The 27,306-nt window shown below is 37.6% G+C and overlaps 1 protein-coding gene across 1 annotated transcript in view; it reads left to right on the forward strand.

The window, feature by feature from the left end:
* ryr2a (ryanodine receptor 2a (cardiac)) overlaps window positions 1-27,306 on the forward strand; it is a 191,141-nt gene that overhangs the window by 65,003 nt on the left and 98,832 nt on the right. The window contains exons 17-38 of the mRNA XM_052102699.1: window positions 1,710-1,805; window positions 5,268-5,386; window positions 5,475-5,608; window positions 5,688-5,929; window positions 6,100-6,292; window positions 6,576-6,792; window positions 6,878-6,982; window positions 8,739-8,842; window positions 13,950-14,033; window positions 14,184-14,343; window positions 15,306-15,453; window positions 16,171-16,379; window positions 16,456-16,630; window positions 19,099-19,307; window positions 19,402-19,739; window positions 20,132-20,249; window positions 20,618-20,778; window positions 24,589-24,748; window positions 24,826-24,912; window positions 25,069-25,295; window positions 25,449-25,855; window positions 25,889-26,286. Of these exons, the coding sequence (XP_051958659.1) occupies window positions 1,710-1,805; window positions 5,268-5,386; window positions 5,475-5,608; window positions 5,688-5,929; window positions 6,100-6,292; window positions 6,576-6,792; window positions 6,878-6,982; window positions 8,739-8,842; window positions 13,950-14,033; window positions 14,184-14,343; window positions 15,306-15,453; window positions 16,171-16,379; window positions 16,456-16,630; window positions 19,099-19,307; window positions 19,402-19,739; window positions 20,132-20,249; window positions 20,618-20,778; window positions 24,589-24,748; window positions 24,826-24,912; window positions 25,069-25,295; window positions 25,449-25,855; window positions 25,889-26,286 (4,091 nt within the window). The remainder of the gene's footprint in view (window positions 1-1,709; window positions 1,806-5,267; window positions 5,387-5,474; window positions 5,609-5,687; window positions 5,930-6,099; window positions 6,293-6,575; window positions 6,793-6,877; window positions 6,983-8,738; window positions 8,843-13,949; window positions 14,034-14,183; window positions 14,344-15,305; window positions 15,454-16,170; window positions 16,380-16,455; window positions 16,631-19,098; window positions 19,308-19,401; window positions 19,740-20,131; window positions 20,250-20,617; window positions 20,779-24,588; window positions 24,749-24,825; window positions 24,913-25,068; window positions 25,296-25,448; window positions 25,856-25,888; window positions 26,287-27,306) is intronic.

Genomic DNA, 27,306 nt, shown 5'->3' on the forward strand with positions numbered 1-27,306 from the left:
GAAACTAATTATTGCCGTGACGGGTTTCCCTGTAATATATGACCAAGACCACAGTTTTTATTACAAATGTATTTTATTTTGATAACAAACAACTGTAATTTTAATTACTTTCTGCCATCGATCGATTTCTTATTTTCACATTTTAAACAGTTCATGAGGATATACGCTACTTGTGATCGGTCGGCAAAAAGTAAATGGTCGACATGTCTGGATGTTTAAATTGCGGCCCCTTTAAATATAGTTCACAAAACAAAGCATTCTGAACAAACGTTGCCGCCTATTTCAACTACGTCAGAGCGTCCACGAGCGTTGAAGGCAGGGCAGCCAGAGCGAATTTGGACACTCTCGCCGCTTCTGGTGTGAACGTACAGTCAGTCATTGTTGTGTTTGCATGTGTAATTAGTTCTTATGTACAATTATTATCTTTTATTTGTTTGGAGATGTTTTTGGACACTATGATTAATTATATTTGTAATGTTGTAACTTTTGATTGCTTTGTCGTACCAACACAAATTGTTTCTCAGAAACAGTTGACATGATTGGGAACAAAACAAAAGCAGTTTTTCAGAGCCAACTTATTGACCCCCAAAGATAAATAATGTTAAAAGGTACATTTTTGGCTCAATTTTTGTGGGATTTCTTTTTCCAGCAGATTCTTAGGTTGAGAGTTTCAGAATGCATCATTATCTATATCATTAAAAAAAAATTACGTTTTCTTTACAATGATACCAAACACTTGTTTTGTTTTTTGTCGAGTTATAAGCCTTTAATTTTGGGTATGCCACTGAAACAGGAAGTCTTTAAAAACACCATCAGATCTTAAAGGGTTCAAATATTTGTTCTTGATATCAGTCGTTACATTTACACTTGTAAAAAGTAAAACGTTAATTCTTGATATCAAAAATGGAATTTCAACTATTAAAAGCCGTAAGTCTGAAAATATGTATCTAACAGGAAATGGATACAAAAGTTCATCACTAGATTTAATTACAAACAGTTAAAGTGCTCATTTTTTAAATCTGTAAATATATTTTCACATGTTAGATTTGTTATTTAGATATCATTAAATGTAAGAGTAAATAAACATATGGAGTGGTGGTGTCGTAGTGTGTTAATGCACATAACTGGTAATCAGGAGGTTGCTGGTTTGATCCCCACAGTCACCACCATTGTGTCCTTGAGTAACACACTTAACTCCAGGTTGCTCCGGGGGGATTGTCCCTGTAATAAGTGCTCTGTAAGTCGCTTTGGATAAAAGCGTCTGCCAAATGCATAAATGTAAATGTAAATGTAACATATCTTGAAAGACTTTCTGACTTGTTACAATAACATTACAGCTGTTACGCTTACACAAATATCAATGTTAGTTGCTTGTAATTATGCATAATTGATTGTTATGACTATAGTTGATACATGTAGTATATGTAACAATGACACTGTAAATAAAGTGTTACTCGTAGCTGAAATGTGGAATTTCAGTTAGTATGAAATAAATGTGTAATTCAGTGAAGAATGAATGTTTTTACTAGTGCAAACCTAATTACTGATATCAAGAATGCATTTAACTCATAGAAATAGAGTTATAGATGTCTATAATGATTATATGTTGAAAGGGTTTGCGATTCTTTCCAGCTATTATCTTTTAGATAAATACTTGATTTCTCATTTCACTCTGCACTCACTCTGTTTTTACTCTCTGTTACGCTCAGCGGCTCTGATCAGAGGAAACAGGAAGAATTGTGCTCAGTTTTCTGGCTCTCTGGATTGGCTGATCAGTCGTCTGGAGAGGTTGGAAGCCTCATCTGGTATGTAATCTGATATTATTGTAATAATGTAATAGTTCATGGAATAAAACTGTCTTGACATTTAGTCACACTCATGTCGATCCAAACACATGTGACTTGCTTTCTTCTGTGGAACACAAAAGGAGATGTTTAGCAGAATGTTTGTGCTACCAAAGAAAATCTTTTTTCCTCCACAGCTCTCTATTCTGATCTAGAATGTCATTATTCATTTAATCACATTTATTGCATGCAGCCTCACATAAACATGCCAGATTTAAAGAAAGTATTTTTGGGTGAACATCCATATGAAAGTTGTTTGAATAATTTGAGCGACTGCAGAGCCTTCAAACAGTCAGGCACAGAGCTGTGTGAGTATCACTCAGAGGTTTACTGCGCAGATACTGTAAATCCTGTAGGATGATGAGAACATCACACAGATGATAGAACCTCAGTCATAATGAGCAGAGAGAGAGAGAGATTATCTGTCTGACACATGCAGAAAAGAGATTTCACGATGTGTGTGTGATGTATGTTCACTGTGGTACATCTGATTTCCTGTGACATGCTGGAATTATTAGTATAAAGTTTTTACTATGGTGAGTGTGACAGGATAATTTTGAGGAGTTATGATTATGATGTATGTTATCATGTGATGTCATTGTTGTGATGTTACGATTGTGATATATGCCATCAATAGGCTATTAATAGGTTATTGTTGTGATGTTGTGAATGTGATGAATTTTGTTGTGAGATGTTATTGTTGTGATGTTATGATTGTGATGAATGTTGTCATGAGATGTTATTGTTGAGGTGTTATGATTGTGATGAATGTTATCATGTGAGGTTATTGTTGTGGTGTTATGATTGTGATGAATGTTATCATGTGAGGTTATTGTTGTGGTGTTATGATTGTGATGAATGTTATCATGTGAGGTTATTGTTGTGGTGTTATGATTGTGATGAATGTTATCATGTGAGGTTATTGTTGTGGTGTTATGATTGTGATGAATGTTATCATGTGAGGTTATTGTTGTGATGTTATGATTGTGATGAATGTGATGAGATGTTATTGTTGTGGTGTTATGATTGTGATGAATGTTATAATGTGAGTTTGTTGTTGTGGTGTTATGATTGTGATGAATTTTGTTGTGAGATGTTATTGTTGAGGTGTTATGATTGTGATGAATTTTGTGGTGAGATGTTATTGTTGAGGTGTTATGATTGTGATTAATGTTATCATGTGAGGTTATTGTTGAGGTGTTATGATTGTGATTAATGTTATCATGTGAGGTTATTGTTGTGATGTTATGATTGTGATGAATGTTATCATGTGAGGTTATTGTTGTGGTGTTATGATTGTGATGAATGTTATCATGTGAGGTTATTGTTGTGGTGTTATTATTGTGATGAATGTTATCATGTGAGGTTATTGTTGTGGTGTTATGATTGTGATGACTGTTATCATGTGAGGTTATTTTTGTGAGTTATGATTGTGATGAATGTTATCATGTGAGGTTATTGTTGTGGTGTTATGATTGTGATTAATTTTGTTGTGAGATGTTATTGTTGAGGTGTTATGATTGTGATGAATGTTATCATGTGAGGTTATTGTTGTGATGTTATGAATGTGATGAATGTTATCATGTGAGGTTATTGTTGTGGTATTATGATTGTGATGAATTTTGTTGTGAGATGTTATTGTTGAGGTGTTATGATTGTGATTAATTTTGTTGTGAGATGTTATTGTTGAGGTGTTATGATTGTGATGAATTTTGTTGTGAGATGTTATTGTTGAGGTGTTATGATTGTGATGAATTTTGTTGTGAGATGTTATTGTTGAGGTGTTATGATTGTGATGAATGTTATCATGTGAGGTTATTGTTGTGGTGTTTTGATTGTGATGAATGTTATCATGTGAGGTTATTGTTGTGATGTTATGATTGTGATGAATGTGATCATGTGAGGTTATTATTGTGGTGTTATGATTGTGATGTATGCCATCATGAAATCGTATTGTTGTTATGTTATGACTGTGATGGATGTTATCATGTGAGGTTATTGTTGTGGTGTTATGATTGTGATTAATTTTGTTGTGAGATGTTATTGTTGAGGTGTTATGATTGTGATGAATTTTGTTGTGAGATGTTATTGTTGAGGTGTTATGATTGTGATGAATGTTATCATGTGAGGTTATTGTTGTGGTGTTATGATTGTGATGTATGCCATCATGAAATCGTATTGTTGTTATGTTATGACTGTGATGGATGTTATCATGTGAGGTTATTGTTGTGATGTTATGATTGTGATGAATGTGATCATGTGAGGTTATTATTGTGGTGTTATGATTGTGATGTATGCCATCATGAAATCGTATTGTTGTTATGTTATGACTGTGATGGATGTTATCATGTGAGGTTATTGTTGAGGTGTTATGATTGTGATGAATGTTATCATGTGAGGCTATTGTTGTGGTGTTATGATTGTGATGAATGTTATCATGTGAGGCTATTGTTGTGGTGTTATGATTGTGATGAATGTTATCATGAGAGGTTATTGTTGTGGTGTTATGAATGTGATGAATGTTATCATGATATCTTGGTGTTATGACTGTGATGGATGTTATCATGTGAGGTTATTGTTAAGTCATTATGATTGTGATGAATGTTATCATGTGAGGTTATTGTTGTGATGTTATGATTGTGATGAATTTTTTTGTGAGATGTTATTGTTGAGGTGTTATGATTGTGATGAATGTTATCATGAGAGGTTATTGTTGTGGTGTTATGATGAATGTTATCATCAGAGGTTATTGTTGTGATGTTATGATTGTGATGAATGTAATGAGATGTTATTGTGGTGTTATGAATGTTATGAATGTTATCATGAAATCTTGGTGTTATGATTGTGATGAATGTTATCATGTGAGGTTATTGTTGTGGTGTTATGATTGTGATGAATGTCATGAGATGTTATTGTTGTGGTGTTATGAATGTGATGAATGTTATCATGAGATCTTGGTGTTATGATTGTGATGAATGTTATCATGTGAGGTTATTGTTGTGGTGTTATGATTGTGATTGATGTTATCATGAGATGTTTTTGTTAAGTCATTATGATTGTGATGAATGTTATCATGTGTGGTCATTGTTGTGGTGTTATGATTGTGATGAATGTCATGAGATGTTATTGTTGTGGTGTTATGAATGTGATGAATGTTGTCATGAGATGTTATTGTTGTGGTGTTATGAATGTGATGAATGTTATCATGTGAGGTTGTTGTTGTTGTGTTATGAATGTGATGAATGTTATCATGAGATGTTATTGTTGTGGTGTTATGAATGTGATGAATGTTATCATGTGATGTTATTGTTGTGGTGTTATGATTGTGATGTATGTGATCATGATAGATAATTGTTGAGGTGTTATGATTGTGATTATGTCATCATAATAGGAGAGGTTTTTTGTGGTTGTGTGTGTCTGTAGGAATTCTTGAGGTTCTTCATTGTGTTCTGGTGGAGAGTCCAGAAGCTCTGAACATCATCAAAGAGGGCCATATCAAATCCATTATCTCTTTACTGGACAAACACGGACGCAACCACAAGGTGAACAGGCATTGATAGCAAGCTACTCTAGTGTGTGTGGGTTTTTGTTTGTGTGTGCCTCTGTTCTAATTACTCTCTCTCTCTTTAGGTTCTGGATGTGTTATGTTCTCTCTGTGTGTGTCATGGTGTGGCAGTTCGCTCTAATCAGCACCTGATCTGCGATAACTTGCTGCCGGGGAGAGACCTGCTGCTGCAGACACGACTTGTCAATCACGTCAGCAGGTAAATCATGGTCAACCCTTCCTGCTTCACACCTTTACCTGATGCTCTCATTCTCAACTTCTCTCTCTCTCTCATTCAGTATGAGGCCTAATATCTTCCTGGGTGTTAGTGAAGGCTCCGCCCAGTACAGGAAGTGGTATTATGAGCTCATAGTGGATCACGTGGTTCCGTTTGTTACGGCTGAGGCCACACACCTGCGGGTGGGCTGGGCATCCACACAGGGCTACTGTCCATACCCAGGCGGAGGAGAAGGCTGGGGGGGCAACGGTGTTGGGGACGACCTTTATTCTTATGGCTTTGATGGGCTACACCTGTGGGCAGGTGAGAAGTAAATGCATACTAGTTATCTATTGCAAATATCATCTTATTCTTCTCTGTAGGTGAAAATGCATTTAAGCCCTTAGGCCTGACAGCTTTATAGTTTTAGTGTAATAATATTTATGGGTAGCCATCATGAAGGGTTTAAATGAAACGTGAGATCTGATTGGTAGGTTGCGTGGCACGGTCGGTGAGCTCACCCAATCAGCACCTGCTGCGGGCAGAGGACGTGGTGAGCTGCTGTCTGGATCTGAGCGCTCCAAGCATCTCTTTCCGTATCAACGGCCAGCCCGTCCAGGGAATGTTTGAGAACTTCAACTCAGATGGACTCTTTTTCCCCGTCGTGTCCTTCTCTGCTGGAGTCAAGTGAGTTACAAATACACAGACTGAACATGAATTATTACGATTAACAACAGGGTTCCCACGGTCATGGAAAACCGAAATGCCATGGCATATTAAAATACCTGCTCACAAATTGGCGTGAAATTGCTTTTTGTGTACCCAATCGATTTTAAAGTGATTCTAAAGAGTCCAGACCCCTGGAAATGATATTATAGATGCATGTTGTTACTTTTAAAACATTTAGCGCAAGATATTAATATTATACCACAATTGAAATGAAACATTGATTGGTGGATGATGTTCTCAGAGTGCGCTACCTGCTGGGCGGTCGTCACGGAGAGTTCAAGTTCCTTCCGCCGTCCGGTTACGCTCCGTGTTTCGAGGCCGTTTTACCACGAGAAAAACTGCGAGTGGAACACAGTCAGGAGTATAAACAAGATCACGGAAAAACACGGGACCTTCTGGGACCCACGATCACACTGTCACAAGCTGCCTTCACACCAACACCTGTAGATACCAGTCAGGTACAGATACATTCAGAAGTCTCATAAAACATTAATTAGTTTCTTTCAGAGTTTATGTTGAGACTTTAGTTTTTCTGCTGTTTAGATCATCTTGCCACCACATCTTGAGCGAATCCGAGAGAAACTGGCTGAAAACATCCATGAGCTGTGGGTGATGAACAAGATTGAGCTCGGATGGACCTACGGGACGGTACATAAAACATTCCATTTCTTTTCTTTTTTCTTGTGAAGTTACTGACAATGAATTGAAAAGAGCTCTTCTTTGATGAACGTGTTTTAGATCCCCTTTTTTCCCCAATTTGGAACGCCCAATTCCCACTATTTAGTAGGTCCACGTGGTGGCGCAGTTACTCGCCTCAATCCGGGTGGCGGAGGACGAGTATCAGTTGCCTCCGCTTCTGAGACCGTCAATCCACGCATCTGATCACGTGACTCATTGTGCATGACACCGCGGAGACTCACAGCATGTGGAGACTCATGCTACTCTCCACAATCCACACACAACTCACCACACGCCCCATTGAGAGAACCACTAATCACCACCACGAGGAGGTTACCCCATGTGACTCTACCCTCACTAGCAACAGGCCCAATCTGATTGCTAAGGAGACCTGGCTGGAGTCATTGGCTGGATAATGTTATATCTTCTCATAAATAATTATAACTACAGTTATAACACATTATAAGACTTCCCCTATTCATAGTTGTACTTTACAGTATAATGTGTTATAAAGGCATTATAATGCATTAATAATGTCTCATAATACACTTTATAACATGTTATAACTTCTCATAAATAATTATAACTACAGTTATAACACATTATAAGACTTCCCCTATTCATAGTTGTACTTTACAGTATAATGTGTTATAAAGGCATTATAATGCATTAATAATGTCTCATAATACACTTTATAACATGTTATAACTTCTCATAAATAATTATAACTACAGTTATAACACATAAGACTTCCTCTATTCATAGTTGTACTTTAGCGTATAATGTGTTATAAAGGCAGTATAATGCATTTATAATGTCTCATAATACACTTTATAACATGTTATAACTTCTCATAAATAATTATAACTACAGTTATAACACATTATAAGACTTCCTCTATTCATAGTCATACTTTAGTGTATAATGTGTTATAAAGGCAGTATAATGCATTCATAATGTCTCATAATACACTTTATAACATGATATAACTTCTCATAAATAATTATAACTACAGTTGTAACACATTATAAGACTTCCTCTATTCATAGTTGTACTTTAGTGTATAATGTGTTATAAAGGCAGTATAATGCATTTATAATGTCTCATAATACACTTTATAACATGTTATAACTTCTCATAAATATTTATAACTACAGTTATAACACATTATAAGACTTCCCCTATTCATAGTTGTACTTTAGTGTAGAATGTGTTATAAAGGCATTATAATGCATTCTTAATGTCTCATAATACCCTTTATAATAAGTAATAACTTCTCATAAATAATTATAACTACAGTTATAACACATTATAAGACTTCCACTATTCATAGTTGTACTTTACAGTATAATGCATTTATAATGTCTCATAATACACTTTATAACATGTTATATGTTCTATAGCTATAGCTTTATAAGTGTTTTCCGTAATGTCTCAAAATGTACATTGAATGTGTGTTATTTAGTACTTTGTGCATGTGTAATGTAAATAATGACTCGTAATGTCTTATAACCACTTCAAAATATCTTATAGATGTTTATAAGGAGAAATTGCTTTTGTCAATTTACTTAAAGCATAACTAATATATATATATATATATATATTACAACTATTAAAGCTTCAGCAGATAAAATTGTGCTTCTTGTGTTAAAGTATAAGACATTATGAATGCATAATAAATATGGGCTTCATAGAAAGTGTCATCATTCACTCTATGATGTTGCAGGTTAGAGACGATAATAAGCGACAGCATCCGTGTCTGGTGGAGTTCTCTAAACTTCCTGAACAAGAGCGCAGCTACAACCTGCAGATGTCTCAGGAGACGTTGAAGTAAGAATCGTGTGTGTGTGACGGATCACATGTGCTGCGTGTGGAGTTAGAAGTCATTTAGTCATTATTTGGCTACGGGGAACGGAGAATATGTCTATTCAAAACCTCAAAACACTCTTAAACCCTTTAGAGAACTCTTTGAACGAAGCCACTGCTCATAAAACTGATAACTCTTTTTGTTTCAGGGTGACTTTTGGAAAAATAAGAGATAGTTCATTATTCATAGAACAATTTAATGCACAAAAGTATCAGACAATGAGTTTTTATTGAGGGCTAATCTGTATAGATTGATGATATATTTGCTGGTTTAATCACAATGATTAATGTAATGTAGTACATTTAATATACCATGAGTATGAAATAAAAATAAGGTTCCATTAGTTAACAGTAATTAATAACATTAGTTAACATGAACTAACAATTCATTATAATTTACAGCATTTAATAATCTTAATTAACCCTTAATAAAATAAATACTTGCCTAAATATTAATATTAGGTGTCGTTTGAAAGTTTAGAAGCTCGACTTTACTGTAATTAGTAAAAACATCAAACTGATCAAATATTCATGTGTCATATGTTGTTGGAAAGCTCTTAAAGAGTAAAATACAACCTGCATATATGTTTTACTCACAGATGAAAATATAGCGAGTAACAGCTAAATATATGTGTTTGATAATTATGTTGGTGTCGCTGATATGCCGCGTTTTTGCTTATAACTTCAAAAAAAAAAATAAACGGAATATAAAATATCACATATGATTATTTAGAGTCTGTGATTATCTTTCAAACGAGTCCACACACAAGATAATCAGATGTATAGACCATTAGATAATCCACAATGATGACTCAATGATGACTCAAATGACACAGAATGAAACTCATTCTGTTATTAATTACGAAGTTATATTTATTATATTATATTATAGAGTTACACGCCTTTAATTTTGGGGATGCCACTGAAACAGGAAATCTTTAAAAACACCTGCAGAGCTTAAAGGGTTAATGTTAATATCAACATATACTAATACATTTTTAAAATCAATAGTTGTATTAGTTGATATTAATGTTAATGCACTATGATCTAACATGATCTCTCTCTCTCTCTTTCTGTCTCACTCTCTCTCTCTCTCTCTCTTTCTGTCTCTCTCTCTTTCTCTCTCTCTCTCTCTCTGTCTCTCTCTCTCTCTCTCTCTCTCTCTTCCTCTCTCGCTCTCTCTCTCTCTCTTTCTGTCTCACTCTCTCTCTCTCTCTCTCTCTCTCTCTTTCTGTCTCTCTCTCTTTTCTCTCTCTCTCTCTTTCTGTCTCTCTCTTTCTCTCTTTTCTCTCTCTTTCTCTTTCTCTCTCTCTTTCTCTCTCTCTTTCTGTCTCTCTTTCTGTCTCTCCACACTATCACAAGTGTTCTTCAGGAGCTCTTTTAATGAGTCTTTCCATTTAATTAGAATAGTATAATTCTATGGTGTCAGTGCACGTGTGTATGTGTCCCTGAAGTGGAATTGTGTCGTAATTAAACGTTCTGTGCTGTTATGTAGGATGTTCTCACTCAGGTCCTGCACTAAGGAATATTATGGGTTATTTCCAACCTAATGTCTGTCAGCAAACAGGGAACGTGTTTACAGTGATGTTTACTCTGTATCCCAGGGGCGGACTATGACTTGCAATGGCCCTTGGGCCAATTATCTCCAAGGGCCCCCCTCCACCCAAATGTTGTTGGTCGGGGGGCGGGGTCGGGGGGTTGTTTGTTGTTCATGCCCAAAAGGGTTTTCAAGTGGGGGGTGGGGATGGGGGGCACAAAACTAGATTGCGCAGCCTTAAAGCTGAAGTATCTGGTTTAGCAGCGTCAAATACACAGGTGATGTCACAACCTCCGCTAATGCACCTGTATGGCTCTGTAGATGGATACGGCGCGAGCGCAAAGCAGGTGCGTTTTTACTCACAGACCGGTCTCGAGCTCTTAAACACGTATAGAGGTGCGAGAAGCGGAAACTATTTAAATTCGGCACAGAATTCAACATCACCACCCTTGAATTTACTATAGTAACACTAACTGTATATAAATATGATCATAACACTACTTCAGCTCTATAGGATACATTAGGGGAGTGAGGGAGGATTATGTGTTTTTGTTCAAATGTATAATTATAGGGGGTGAATATGAGTGAATACTCACTCATCTCAGTGAGTACTGACGCTGGCTATCACACCTGGAGTCGTGAGTTTGAATGACTCCAGCCAGGTCTCCTTAGCAACCAAATTGGCCCGGTTGCTAGGGAGGGTAGAGTCACATGGGGTAACCTCCTCGTGGTCGCTATAATGTGGTTCTCGCTCTCGGTGGGGCGTGTGCTGAGTTGTGCGTGGATGCCGCGGAGAATAGCGTGAAGCCTCCACACGCGCGTCCTATAGCTGTATAGGGAGCTGCACTGGAGGTTCAGTCATGCACTAAATAGGGAGCAAGGGAGCATCCTATATCTGTATAGGGAGTTGCACAGAAGGTTCAGTCATCCACTAAATAGGGAGCAAGGGAGCATCCTGTAGCTGTATAGGGAGCTACACTGGAGGTTCAGTCATTCACTAAATAGGGAGCAAGGGAGCATCCTATAGCTGTATAGGGAGTTGCACAGAAGGTTCAGTCATCCACTAAATAGGGAGCAAGGGAGCATCCTGTAGCTGTATAGGGAGCTACACTGGAGGTTCAGTCATGCACTAAATAGGGAGCAAGGGAGAATCCTATAGCTGTATAGGGAGCTGCACTGGAGGTTCAGTCATGCACTAAATAGGGAGCAAGGGAGAATCCTATAGCTGTATAGGGAGCTGCACCGGAGGTTCAGTCATTCACTAAATAGGGAGCAAGGGAGCGTCCTATATCTGTATAGGGAGCTGCACCGGAGGTTCAGTCATGCACTAAATAGGGAGCAAGGGAGCGTCCTATATCTGTATAGGGAGCTGCACCGGAGGTTCAGTCATGCACTAAATAGGGAGCAAGGGAGAGTCCTATAGCTGTATAGGGAGCTGCACCGGAGGTTCAGTCATTCACTAAATAGGGAGCAAGGGAGCGTCCTATATCTGTATAGGGAGCTGCACCGGAGGTTCAGTCATGCACTAAATAGGGAGCAAGGGAGCATCCTATAGCTGTATAGGGAGCTGCACCGGAGGTTCAGTCATGCACTAAATAGGGAGCAAGGGAGCATCCTATATCTGTATAGGGAGCTGCACCGGAGGTTCAGTCATGCACTAAATAGGGACCAAGGGAGCATCCTATAGCTGTATAGGGAGCTGCACTGGAGGTTCAGTCATGCACTAAATAGGGAGCAAGGGAGCATCCTATAGCTGTATAGGGAGCTGCACCGGAGGTTCAGTCATGCTGTAAATAGGGAGCAAGGGAGCATCCTATAGCTGTATAGGGAGCTGCACCGGAGGTTCAGTCATGCACTAAATAGGGAGCAAGGGAGCATCCTATAGCTGTATAGGGAGCTGCACCGGAGGTTCAGTCATGCACTAAATAGGGAGCAAGGGAGCATCCTATAGCTGTATAGGGAGCTGCACTGGAGGTTCAGTCATGCTCTAAATAGGGAGCAAGGGAGCATCCTATAGCTGTATAGGGAGCTGCACCGGAGGTTCAGTCATGCACTAAATAGGGAGCAAGGGAGCGTCCTATATCTGTATAGGGAGCTGCACTGGAGGTTCAGTCATGCACTAAATAGGGAGCAAGGGAGCATCCTATAGCTGTATAGGGAGCTGCACTGGAGGTTCAGTCATGCACTAAATAGGGAGCAAGGGAGCGTCCTATAGCTGTATAGGGAGTTGCACTGGAGGTTCAGTCATGCACTAAATAGGGAGCAAGGGAGCCTCCTATAGCTGTATAGGGAGCTGCACTGGATGTTCAGTCATGCACTAAATAGGGAGCAAGGGAGAATCCTATAGCTGTATAGGGAGCTGCACCGGAGGTTCAGTCATGCACTAAATAGGGAGCAAGGAAGCATCCTATAGCTGTATAGGGAGCTGCACCGGAGGTTCAGTCATGCACTAAATAGGGAGCAAGGGAGCATCCTATAGCTCTCCTATAACTGTTCTGAGACCAGTGCAGACAGACAGCACGCTGGAGGTTAAGTCATGCACTAAATAGGGAGCAAGGGAGCATCCTATAGCTCTCTATAACTGTTCTGAGAACAGTGCAGACAGACAGCACACTGGAGGTTAAGTCATGCACTAAATAGGGAGCAAGGGCGCATCCTATAGCTCTCCTATAACTGTTCTGAGACCAGTGCAGACAGACAGCACACTGGAGGTTAAGTCATGCACTAAATAGGGAGCAAGGGAGCATCCTATAGCTCTCCTATAACTGTTCTGAGACCAGTGCAGACAGACAGCACACTGGAGGTTAAGTCATGCACTAAATAGGGAGCAAGGGAGCATCCTATAGCTCTCCTATAACTGTTCTGAGAACAGTGCAGACAGACAGCACACTGGAGGTTAAGTCATGCACTAAATAGGGAGCAAGGGAGCATCCTATAGCTCTCCTATAACTGTTCTGAGACCAGTGCAGACAGACAGCACACTGGAGGTTAAGTCATTCACTAAATAGGGAGCAAGAGAGCATCCTATAGCTCTCCTATAACTGTTCTGAGACCAGTGCAGACAAACAGCACACTGGAGGTTAAGTCATTCACTAAATAGGGAGCAAGAGAGCATCCTATAGCTCTCTATAACTGTTCTGAGACCAGTGCAGACAGACAGCACACTGGAGGTTCAGTCATGCACTAAATAGGCAGCAAGGGAGCATCCTATATCTCTCTATGCAGTTAAGTGTGTTCTCTCTTAAAATCGGATCAAAAGTTCAGTTTCAGGCTGCAGATGATGTTTGGATCACTCAACATGTTTATTCACACTAAGAAATGGGTCAAAATGATTGTCTGTGCTATTTGAAATTGAAAGTAAACTAGAATATTTCCTTCATAATAGTGAGTCAAAACAAAGTTATGGTTTGTTCATCCATGTGTAATGTGAGTGTGAATGTAAATAAATAAATCCTATATAATGTCTAATAATAAAGCTGCACATCTTTAACTGAAGGACAGATCTAATATAGTTTTGTGATGTCTGCTGTGCAGAACTCTTCTGGCTCTCGGCTGTCATGTCGGCGTTGCAGATGAACGAGCGGCCGAGAAAGTCAAAAATCTGAAACTTTCTGCCAAGTGAGTTTGTACATTTTTATTCCTAATATATAAACATGATTTTTATGTCTGTCCGGCTGGAAACAGGACAAGCAAGACTGCCAGCTTCACTAGAGTTTATGCTTTGTGGTGTCTCCGGTACTGGTTGCTAAACATGTCTTCTCATGGCAGATACGAGCTCTCCGGCGGTTATAAACCCACACCGATGGATCTGAACCACATCAAACTGGCATCCGCTCAAGAGGCGATGGTGGACAAACTGGCGGAGAACGCTCATAATGTTTGGGCCAGAGATCGCATCCGTCAGGGCTGGACCTACGGGATACAGCAGGTGCAGATTAGCTTTATGGTCGTATCACCGGTATGTTATATATTTGTGCCAAGAATGACCTACTTTACCCTGTGCCTGACATGTAAAATGACGTGTAATGTTTAAGTCGTGAGTTTGAATCCAGGGCGTGCTGAGTGACTCCAGTCAGGTCTCCTTAGCAACCAAATTATCCCGGTTGCTAGGGAGGGTAGAGTCACATGGGGTAACCTCCTCGTGGTCGTGATTAGTGGTTCTCTCTCTCAATGGGGTGCTTGGTGAGAATGTGGTGCTCGTGGTGGCGCGGTTACTCACCTCAATCCGGGTGGCGGAGGACAAGTCTCAGTTGCATCCTCTTCTGATCACGTGACTCGTTCTGCATCCGCGGAGACTCATAGCATGTGGAGTCTCATGCTACTCTCTACGATCCAAACACAACTCACCACACGCCCCATTGAGAGAACCACTAATCACCACCATGAGGAGGTTACCCCATGTGACACTACCCTCCCTAGCAACCGGGCCAATTTGGTTGCTAAGGAGACTCACAGCATGTGGAGGCTCATGCTACTCTCCATGATCCACACACAACTCACCACACGCCCCATTGAGAGAACCACTAATCACCACCATGAGGAGGTTACCCCATGTGACTCTACCCTCCCTAGCAACCGGGCCAATTTGGTTGCTAAGGAGACCTGACTGGAGTCACTCAGCACGCCCTGGATTCAAACTCACGACTCCAGGTGTGATAGTATAGTGACGGGGTCAATACTCAGCCCCCCTGTAAGTGATTTTAAAATCATGCTAACACACATATTGTTTACGTCTTGTGTCTATACGTTTGAAACCACGAGTATTTTTACGTTGCCAGATTGACCCCCATTGACTTCCATTGTAAGTGTCTCACTGTAACACAGAATTGTGCTTTATTTTAAACACAAATGCTCACAGGAAGTTCTCTCTCTCTCTCTCTCTCTCTGTAGGACATTAAGAGCAGGAGGAATCCCCGTCTGGTTCCGTACGCTCTTCTGGATGAGAGAACGAAGAAATCAAACAAGGACAGTCTACGGGAAGCCGTGAGGACGTTATTGGGTTACGGCTACAATCTAGAAGCCCCCGATCAAGATCACGGTACAGTAATTCCAACATGGCTAACCTCATATATTAGTGATGGTCCAGTTCCTGAATACTCAAAGAGTGCAACGGTCCGGTTCCGGAAGTAATAATCCCATTCGTTTACTCCATAGGGGAATTGATTAGTAACGATTACTTATAAACCTTAAAAGACGGTCCTACCGTGAGCTCCGCGGGTGTTCATCGATGGTAAATGCATCAGTTGAAGACATCTGTTTGCGTTGTTTCAAATTAATTTGATAGAAATCGTGTTCTATAGCAGAATTCCTGAAGAACTACATTACCCATAATCCTCGAGAGAGATCCACCAATCAGTGAATCACATCAAAAGAGCTCTGCAGCTCCGCCCACTCCTATGATGCACTGCGAACGATGCTATCGATTCGCTCTCCCTACACTCTCAAACTATTGATATTTCCATTGTTTTTAATTGGATTACATCATTCGCAATGCATCATGGGATTGTAGTCCGTTCCCCGATGAAAGACGGGAAGTACTCAGTCTTGTGTCTTTATGTCTGACTTTCAAACACTCTTTTGCTTCAAATCAAAGTTTGTGATGTTGTGATTCACCTCGGAGCCGGTTGCTTTGGTTTCACGACTTCACTATGGAAAAACATCAATGGGAAAAATACTTCCGGAACCAAGATGGCGGAGTCTTGCGTATAGCAAGTCGTGTCAGTTGTTTACGAACTAATCGATATGTTTTGTCCAGCAGATCGGTCAGACGTCAATAATCTCTCCGCTGAGCGCTTCCGGATTTACAGAGCGGAGAAGACGTACGGCGTGAACGGAGGAAAGTGGTATTTTGAGTTTGAGGTGGTGACGTCGGGCGAGATGCGGGTGGGCTGGGCGAGGCCCGGATGCCTCCCGGACCAGGAGCTGGGCTCAGACGAACAGGCCTTCGTCTTTGATGGATTCAAGGTGAACAGGCCGGGAAATAAATGTAAAATATGTTTTGAATAAATCTGAAAACTAATGTGCGCGTGCTGTGTGTTAGGCTCAGCGCTGGCACCAGGGTAACGAGCACTTTGGCCGTTCGTGGCAGTGCGGTGATGTCGTGGGGTGTATGGTGGACATGAATGAACGCACCATGATATTCACGCTCAACGGCGAAGTGCTGCTCGACGACTCGGGCTCTGAACTCGCCTTCAAAGACTTTGAGGTTTGGGAAGGTGAGTAATCGGATTACAGAAAATCATGATATCTTTTCTTTTTTTCACCCTTGACCGTGTTTTTAAGAAGCCGTTGATTATATAAATCGTAATTGATTTGCTGCAATCAAACGTTGCAGTTCTGCTACATTTAAGAAGAATCTACCCAATACTGGGTCATGGTCAGACTGGTGTGAACTGGTAAAGTCTACGATATCTCTGATAACCACTCTGTGCAGTTGTGCTGAGATGAATATCATCTCTGAATGCTGTTCTGAGATGCGGGTTGGTGCTGGTGCACGACGGGGACCTACACAATATTAGGCAGATGGGTTTAATGGTTTAATGGTTTAATGGTTTAATGGCTGGTGTGTTAAAAGACTATTTTGGACCCTGTATGTGATGATAGATCAGAGTTAACTGCTTTATGAACAACAAATATTTTAAAAAGAGACTAAATATTAAAGATACACACACATTCACACACACACACACATACATACATACACACATACACACATACACATACATATATACACACACACACACACTCACTTACACACACACACAGACACAAACACACATATATATACATACACGCATAAAAACTCACACATGCATACATTTGTTCTACCAGCTGTTGTGGCTCAATTATGTCTACTGTAAAGTGTGTGTGTGCACGTGTGTGTGTGTGTGCAGCAGGTAAACAGCAGGTAAATATGCTGCTTTATCATGTTGTTGTAACAGCTTTCCACAAAAACACAAATAAACTGCACAAACAACACTGCAGTGAAACACTCGAGCGCCATCTGCTGTGCTGAATCTGAACTGCACTGACTGTGAGATATTCTTCAACCCATTCTAGAGATGACATGATTTTAACAGGACATGAGCTATTGTGTGTGAGTCTTCAGACTATAGAACAGAACAACAGAACAGAATAGAGAACTTATATGAGTGTTTCTTCTACTTTAGGACACTTTTAGCACTGTGGACTTAGAGAAAAAAAAATATATATTTTTTTTACTTTGATCTATTTTATCCAATCACATAACAAATGATATTATTTTTGTATAATTTTTATTTTTTAAAGTCATGGAAATTCCCACTGCAGTGTCATTTCAGCACATCTCAAGTCCTGTGTTGTGTTTAATGAAGTTTTGAACCTTTTTCAAATAAAATGGCTGAAGTTTAATTTCATAGATAACATTTTCTATATCCTAAATAAATATAATAATAATACATTAAATGATCATTTAATAAATGATATATTAAATAATATTCTATTTTATATCTTTAATATTAAATAATATTATCAATTAATTATTAATAGTATTTAATATCTAAATTAAATAATATTTTATATCTTAAATATTAAATAATATTTTTAGTTAATTATTAATAATATTTGATATATTATTTAATATCAAAATTAAATATTATTTTATTTTATATATTTAATATTAAATAATATTTTTAGTTCATTATTAATAATATTTAATATATTATTTAATATCAAAATTAAATATTATTTTATTTTATATCTTTAATATTAAATAATATTTTTAGTTAATTATTAATAATATTTAATATATTATTTAATATCAAAATTAAATATTATTTTATTTTATATCTTTAATATTAAATAATATTTTTAGTTAATTATTAATAATATTTAATATATTATTTAATGTCAAAATTAAATATTATTTTATTTTATATATTTAATATTAAATAATATTTTTAGTTCATTATTAATAATATTTAATATATTATTTAATATCAAAATTAAATATTATTTTATTTTATATCTTTAATATTAAATAATATTTTAGTTAATTATTAATAATATTTAATATATTATTTAATGTCAAAATTAAATATTATTTTATTTTATATATTTAATATTAAATAATATTTTTAGTTAATTATTAATAATATTTAATATATTATTTAATATCTAAATTACGTATTATTTTATTTTATAATTTAATATTATATAAATAAAATAAATAAAAGACATTTAAAAAGTACCAAGTATAAATGATGAAGGCCTGATGGAAAGAAGTTCACAATTCAGTTTTAATGTGACCTTCATATAATGAAATAAAATTAAATATGTTTTTTATATAAAAAAATGAGTCCCGAGGACATGAAAGGAACAACTTTGTGCGACATAAGATATAGTAATATATACAGTCGGGTCCAAAAGTCTGAGGATTTTTTTTGGTTTGTTTGTTTTTATTTAAAGTGAATAAACAAAGTTTTCAGATTCTGAAATCTTCAAACCAATGTGAAGTTATGACACATAATGTCACTAATCTAAACATTGATCATGTGATCTTACAGACGGTCAGATGGTACTTTTGCAATTCAACTTTGACTTGGTTTAATACTCGCTGATAATATGTACTGATGAAAACATCGAAGCATTTTCATGTTTAATAATCAATAAACAAACCGCACAATGTTTGTCTTCTGTACTTCAGGTTTCATCCCCGTGTGTAGTCTGGGCGTGTGTCAGGTCGGGCGGATGAACTTCGGGAAGGACGTGAGCACTCTGAAATATTTCACCATCTGCGGTCTGCAGGAGGGGTACGAACCCTTCGCCGTCAACATGAACCGAGAACTGACCATGTGGATCAGCAAACGACTGCCGCAGTTTATTCCCGTACCGCCCAACCACGAGCACATAGAGGTCAGAGGTCACACGACATGTTTGCTTTGAGACAAGCAGCACAGTACGGGATGCTAAGATGATATGTGTGTGTGTGTGTGTGTGTGTGTTACAGGTCACACGGATCGATGGCACAGTGGAAAGCCCTCCGTGCCTAAAGGTCACCCAGAGGTCATTCGGATCACAGAACAGCAGCACAGACATCATGTTCTTTCGACTGAGCATGCCCATCGAGTGCTCGGAGGCGTTCGTCAGATCTCCCGGCGGGACATTAGCGACCAACGGGAGTTTCTTCTCTCCAAAGAAGGATCTGGATGATTTTGAGACGGTGTCGGACTTTGAGGTTCTGATGAAGAGTTCACACATGAGCGCAAACGGGCCGGAGAGAGAACGAGACGAATTCAACAACCATAAAGATCATAATCAAGAGAAACCATCGAAAATCAAACAAAGGTGTTTTACAAACACAGAGCGCTCACTTGAGTTTCACTTTAAAGGAATAGTTTAGCAGAATGTTAGCATCAGTCACCATTCACTTTCATTGTGTAGAAAAAAAGATGCAAAGTGAATGGGGACTGAGGCTAACATTCTGCTAAACATCTTCTTTTGTGTTCAACTAAAGAACTAAAGTCATATGAGTTTTGAGCACTTTTTCTTGATTCTTGCAACCCAAAATGAATTTGCATTCTTTTATTTGCATGGGTTTTTTTTGCGTCAAACATACCATACATTGGAGAGGTGAATCCTGTGATCATTTATCTTTTTTATTATGATTTTCTGCATTAGTCAATGCAAGTAAACTTGTTTTGTGGTGAATGTGTTTCATATATGTGTGTTTGTTTTAGGTTCATGTTAAAGAGAATGAAGCCAGACTTGAACAGCAGTAACTCCAGCGCTCGTTTATCCGAGGACGTTTTGGCTGATGAGAGAGATGATTCTGTGAATCTCATACAAACATCAACGGTGAGAGAATCCAACACTAACACACTTTCCCCAAACACTTCTTCACCCTTTCCCCCTTCTGCCATTGGTCAGACAAACAGATAGTCCCGCCCAAACTCACTCCATTGGTTGAATCAGATGTTAACATTTCGAGCTGCTCAAACAAACAGAGCAATGTTTTGAATGTGTCACAGAGTTACAGTGTTTAACCAGTGGATTACTGAAAGTTGCCTCTGGATTTTAAGCTGGGATGCAAAAGTATTTTTATGGCCAGAAAATAGCACACTTAAACATCCATTCAAACTTAACAGTGGCAAAATAATGTCAAATATCACCAGAGCTGTCTGTGAGCTGAACTTTGAATCTTTCTCTGTCTGTTTGTGTGTCAGTATTTCTACTCGGTGAGGATATTCCCTGGTCAGGAGCCGTCCAGCGTTTGGGTCGGGTGGGTGACCTCTGACTTTCATCAGCACGATCCGGCCTTTGAACTCAACATGGTCAGGGTCGTCACCGTTACCCTGGGAGACGAGAAGGGCAAAGTTCATGAGAGGTCAGTGATGCAATAGTGAAAATAGTTTATGCAGTTTTTGATTTGAATAGAATTGAACAGGACAGAATTTTTTTTAAATATAGCTGCAAGCAGCCATGATGGACCCAAACACCATGGGTCCATTTCCACCCGGTGACTTTCAGATATATAAGGGACTATTTTAAAGTCTGTCGTAAGAGCCACACTTCCTGCTGCCAGGTGGTGGCGCTATGACCGTGAACCCAAATAGTCACATCCACGTGATTAGCCCCAAAGACTAAACATACAGCTACATTTTGATCTAAATCACACAGAAGATGTGTAACACTTCCTGTTTCCTATTTTTTGTAATTAATTGAATGCCTCGCCATGGCATCACCATTCAATATATCAAAAATCTGTTCACAATGGAGCATCTTCAATATCTTTGCATAATATTGTCTTAATATGGTGGCAGTCTCATGAATCTCCTAGGAGGAGTATACAAAAGTTTAGGGCATGCAATTTTCCAAAAATTCACATTCAATCCTAAATGGCTGACTTCCTGTTGGGTGGAGCTTATGACTGCAGTTTTCAAAGTTGTCCAGCTTGATGAGAACAATATATGTAGCAAGCCTGGTGACCGTAGAAGAAACTGACCCACACTTTTGTCAAAACGTTGTGCTACAGAGATCCCCAGCCACGCCCATGTGTTAACGTTTCCCAACCTAATGGCCAACAAATCTAATGTGTGTGCAAAATATCATGTAACTTCAAGCATGCCAAGTACCCCAAAAACATGTGAATATTCATAAAAAGGAATCATGACATTTAATGCATTGCCATCGGTATTTAAGATGTCAAGAATCCCTTCAGAATTTTAAATCTGCATTGTCTTGACATTATTCTAACAAAAGTGAAGAAAAAATAGAATAGAATAGAATAACACTGAATTAAATTGAATGTAATGTAATTGGACTGAATAGAATACAATAGGACAGAATAAAAATAAAATTGAACAGAGTAGAATAGGACAGGATATAATAGAATAGAAAAGAATAGAATAGGACAGAATAGAATTTAATAGGATATAATAGTTAAATAGAATAGGACAAGATAGAGTAGATTGGAATAGAATAGAATATGGCAGAATAGAATAAAATAGAGTACAATATGACAGAATAGAATAAAATAGAATTGAATATAATATGACAGAATAGAATAAAATGTAATTGAATAGAATATGACAGAATAGAATAAAATGTAATTGAATAGAATATGACAGAATAGAATAAAATAGAATAGAATATGCCAGAATAGATTTGAATAGGATATAATAGTTAAATAGAATAGGACAGGATAGAGTAGAATACAATTTAATAGAATAGGCAGAATAGAATAGATTGGAATAGAATAGAATATGGCAGAATAAAATGTAATAGGACAGAATAGAAAATAATAAAATTGAATAGAATAGAATATGACAGAATAGAATAAAATAGAATAGAATATGCCAGAATAGATTTGAATAGGATATAATAGTTAAATAGAATAGGACAGGATAGAGTAGAATACAATTTAATAGAATAGGCAGAATAGAATAGATTGGAATAGAATAGAATATGGCAGAATAAAATGTAATAGGACAGAATAGAAAATAATAAAATTGAATAAAATAGAATATGACAGAATAGAATAAAATAGAATTGAATAGAATATGATAGAATAGAATAAAAAAGAATTGAATAGAATATGATAGAATAGAATAAAATAGAATACAATATGACAGAATAGAATTAAATAGAATTTAATAGAATATGACAGAATAGAATCAAATAAAATACAATATGACAAAATAGAATTGAATAGAATATGACAGAATATAATAAAATAGAATACAATGACAGAATAGAATTAAATAAAATTGAATAGAATATGATAGAATAGAATCAAGTAAAATACATTATGACGGAATAGAATTGAATAGAATATGACAGAATAGAATCAAATAAAATACAATATGTCAGAATAGAATCAAATAAAATAGAATCAACTTTAATTTAATAGAATATGAGAGAATAGAATAAAATAGAATACAATATGACAGAATATGATTAAATAGAATTGAATAGAATATGATAGAATAGAATAAAAAAGAATTGAATAGAATATGATAGAATAGAATCAAATAAAATACAATATGACAAAATATAATAAAATAGAATTGAATAGAATATGACAGAATAGAATCAAATAAAATAGAATTGAATAGAATATGACAGAATATAATAAAATAGAATACAATGACAGAATATAATTAAATAGAATTGAATAGAATATGATAGAATACAATCAAATAAAATACATTATGACGGAATAGAATAAAATAGAATTGAATAGAATATGACAGAATAGAATCAAATAAAATACAATATGACAGAATAGAATCAAATAAAATAGAATCAAATTTAATTTAATAGAATATGAGAGAATAGAATAAAATAGAATCAAATAGAATACAATATGAAAGAATAGAATAAAATAGAATTTAATATGATAGAATAGAATCAAATAGAATACAATATGACAGAATAGAATAAAATAGAATTAAATAGAATATGATAAAATAGAATCAAATAAAATACAATATGACAGAATAAAATAGAATTGAATAGAATATGATAAAATACAATAAAATACAATATGACAGAATAGAATAAAATAGAATTGAGTAGAATATGATAAAATAGAATAAAATAAAATACTATATGACAGAATAAAATAGAATTGAATAGAATATGATAAAATAGAATAAAATAAAATACTATATGACAGAATAGAATAAAATAGAATTGAATATGATAGAATAGAATCAAATGAATACAATATGCTAGAATAGAATAAAATAAAATACAATATGACAGAATAGAATAAAATAGAATTGAATAGAATATGATAAAATAGAATAAAATAAAATACAATATGACAGAATAGAATAAAATAGAATTGAATAGAATATGATAAAATAGAATAAAATACAATATGACAGAATAGAATAAAATAGAATTGAATAGAATATGATAAAATAGAATAAAATAAAATACAATATGACAGAATAGAATAAAATAGAATTGAATAGAATATGATAAAATAGAATAAAATACAATATGACAGAATAGAATAAAATAGAATTGAATAGAATATGATAAAATAGAATAAAATAAAATACTATATGACAGAATAGAATAAAATAGAATTGAATATGCTAGAATAGAATCAAATAAAATACAATATGACAGAATAGAATTTTGCCCCATATCAAGTTGGAAGTTTATATAGGAATAATTCAGTTCAATAGAACAAATGAAAACAATAGAAGAAATAAAACGGCAGAATCAAGTACTCAATAAACATTCAGAAATATAACACAAAACTACTTCAGTGTTCAGTCTGATCATAGAACAGTTATTAAAGTTATCCAGACGAGAGCAGTGATTGGCTTTCTCTTATTTGTTGTTGTTTGATTAATATTAACGGCTGCATTTAATCTCTGATATTTAACTCATTAACATTAATGACTGTGTTTACATTAATACCGCACCAAGACGGGCATTTCACGTTTCAGCGCACACACATAAGTCACCTGTCAGTCAGTAAAACGTTGTGTGGAAGCTGAAATTAGGTCTTTCAGATTGTCATTATTGGTGTAGTTCCTCAATCTACTCTCTCTCTTTCCCCTTTGAAGTGTTCACGAGATCAACCAATGAATGTCCTGTGATATTTCACTCTTTAATAGAGTACGAGAGATGTACAAGAGATGTTCAGTTACAGAGTGTGTGTGTTGTTGTCCAGTATTAAACGCAGTAACTGCTATATGGTGTGGGGCGGTGAGAGCAGCAGTCCCAGTCAAGGTCGCAATAATAACGGACTGGAGATCGGATGTTTGGTGGATACAGCCAACGGCCTCCTCACGTTCACCTCCAACGGCAAAGAGCTGAGTACATACTATCAGGTAACAAGTATCCATACTTCTGCTGTCATGTGTGATGTCACTCAGGCTGATCATCAGCTCTGTCAATCTGTCTGCAGGTGGAGCCCAGCACCAAACTGTTCCCCGCAGTGTTTGCACAGGCCACGAGCCCAAACGTCTTCCAGTTCGAACTGGGACGCATCAAGGTGAGTTCATTGTAGCTATTTGTATTTTTTGTGTCGTTGCACAAACAGAGCGAATGTGAGGTCAGTTAAGCTCTCTCTGCCCCTGAGATAAAGTATGCAAAGATTACTTTCTGTGTGTGTGTGTGTGTGTGTGTGTGTGTGTGTGTGTGTGTTTAGAGCGTGATGCCACTTTCCGCTGGGTTGTTTAAAAGCGAGAGGAAGAACGTCGTCCCTCAGTGTCCGCCGCGGTTACATGTGCAGTTCCTCACGCCTGTGTTATGGAGTCGTGTGCCCAATCAGTTCCTGAGGTCAGAGGTCACCAGGGTCAATGAGAGACTCGGCTGGATGGTTCAGAGTTCAGAACCCCTGCAGTTCATGACCTTACATATACCTGAAGAGAACAGGTAAAAAACATCCCAATAAGGACACACACACACACACACACACACACACACACACACACACACACACACATATAAAATACTGTATATTCAAGTCAGATCTATTAGTGCTATTCACATGAGTTTCACCACTTTACATATTTTTTTCCCTGTCAGGTCGCTGGATATTCTTGAGTTGACGGAGCAGCAAGACCTGCTGAAGTTTCACTATCACACGCTGCGTTTATATTCTGCGATCTGCGCTTTGGGGAACAATCGTGTTGCTCACGCACTCTGCAGTCACGTAGATGAGGCGCAGCTGCTGTACGCCATCCAGAACAAATACATGCCGGGCCTTCTGCGCACCGGATACTACGACCTGCTCATCGACATCCACCTGAGCGGTTACGCCACGGCCAGACTCATGATGAACTCCGAGTACATCGTTCCCATGACGCCTGAGACCAAAAGCATCACGCTGTTTCCCAACGAGAAGAAGAAACACGGGCTGCCTGGAATCGGACTGAGTACATCGCTGCAACCGCGCATGCGCTTTTCCTCCCCGAGCTTTGTAGGGGCTGTTGGTGGTAACCACGGCAGCGGTGCGGTCGCCGGAGGCGACTGTTTCCAGTACAGCCCGGAGTTTCCGTTGGAGACGCTGAAGAGTCGTACGATGGAGATGCTGACGGAAGCGGTGCGCGAGGGTAGTTTACATGTGCGTGATCCTGTAGGGGGCAGCACTGAGTTCCTGTTTGTTCCACTCATTAAACTCTTCTACACACTTCTTATCATGGGCATCTTTCATAACGGAGACCTGAAGACCATCCTGCAGCTGATCGAGCCCAGCGTGTTTTCTCAGGACTCTGGGGCTGAGAGCGGCCCCGGGACCCCAGAGGCAGAGGAGAGCTGTGGGCGGGGTCGATTAGAGGAGGGTGGAGCCGACGAGCACAATCTGAGAGGAAAGATGCCCAAAGGACTGTTACAGATGAAACTTCCTGAACCTGTCAAACTTCAGGTTTGCTTAAACTGTAGACTGGAGTCATGCAAAATTCTGTGAATGTTTGTGGGTGTAACTTATGAAACATGTCCAGGGCTTATTTAATTCCAAAATAAAAAGAAATAAGTAGTTATATTTAATATAATAAATATAAAGACAATTTACACAATTAGGATTTTTTTGCATTGTTACATTATTTCTAACATATTTCCGCCCATATTTACACACTTTAGTATGGAGCCCCTTAGAGGACAAGGCGGGAACTTTTTTTTTCTGAAATAATTTTGCTTTCCCTCGCAATAGTTTGGGCTCCCTCAATAAGTTTTGCATGCCCTCACAATAGTTTGCGTTCCCTCACAATAGTTTGCATTCCCTCGCAATAAGTTTTGCATTCCCTCGCAATAAGTTTTGCATTCCTTCGCAATAAGTTTTGCATGCCCTCGCAATAAGTTTTGCATTCCCTCGCAATAAGTTTTGCATGCCCTCGCAATAGTTTGCATGCCCTCGCAATAAGTTTTGCATGCCCTCGCAATAGTTTGCATGCCCTCGCAATAAGTTTTGCATGCCCTCGCAATAGTTTGCATGCCCTCGCAATAAGTTTTGCATGCCCTCGCAATAGTTTGCATGCCCTCGCAATAAGTTTTGCATTCCCTCGCAATAAGTTTTGCATGCCCTTGCAATAGTTTGCATGCCCTTGCAATAAGTTTTGCATGCCCTCGCAATAAGTTTTGCATGCCCTCGCAATAAGTTTTGCATTCCCTCGCAATAAGTTTTGCATGCCCTCGCAATAATTTAGTTTCCCTCACAATAAGTTTTGCATTCCCTCGCAATAGTTTTCATGCCCTCGCAATAGTTTGCATGCCCTCGCAATAAGTTTTGCATTCCCTTGCAATAGTTTGCATGCCCACGCAATAAGTTTTGCATGCCCTCGCAATAAGTTTTGCATTCCCTCGCAATAAGTTTTGCATGCCCTCGCAATAATTTTGTTTCCCTCACAATAAGTTTTGCATGCCCTCGCAATAGTTTGCATGCTTATAT

This window comes from Xyrauchen texanus, chromosome 33, assembly GCF_025860055.1.
Source record: "Xyrauchen texanus isolate HMW12.3.18 chromosome 33, RBS_HiC_50CHRs, whole genome shotgun sequence".
Lineage (NCBI taxonomy): Eukaryota > Metazoa > Chordata > Actinopteri > Cypriniformes > Catostomidae > Xyrauchen > Xyrauchen texanus.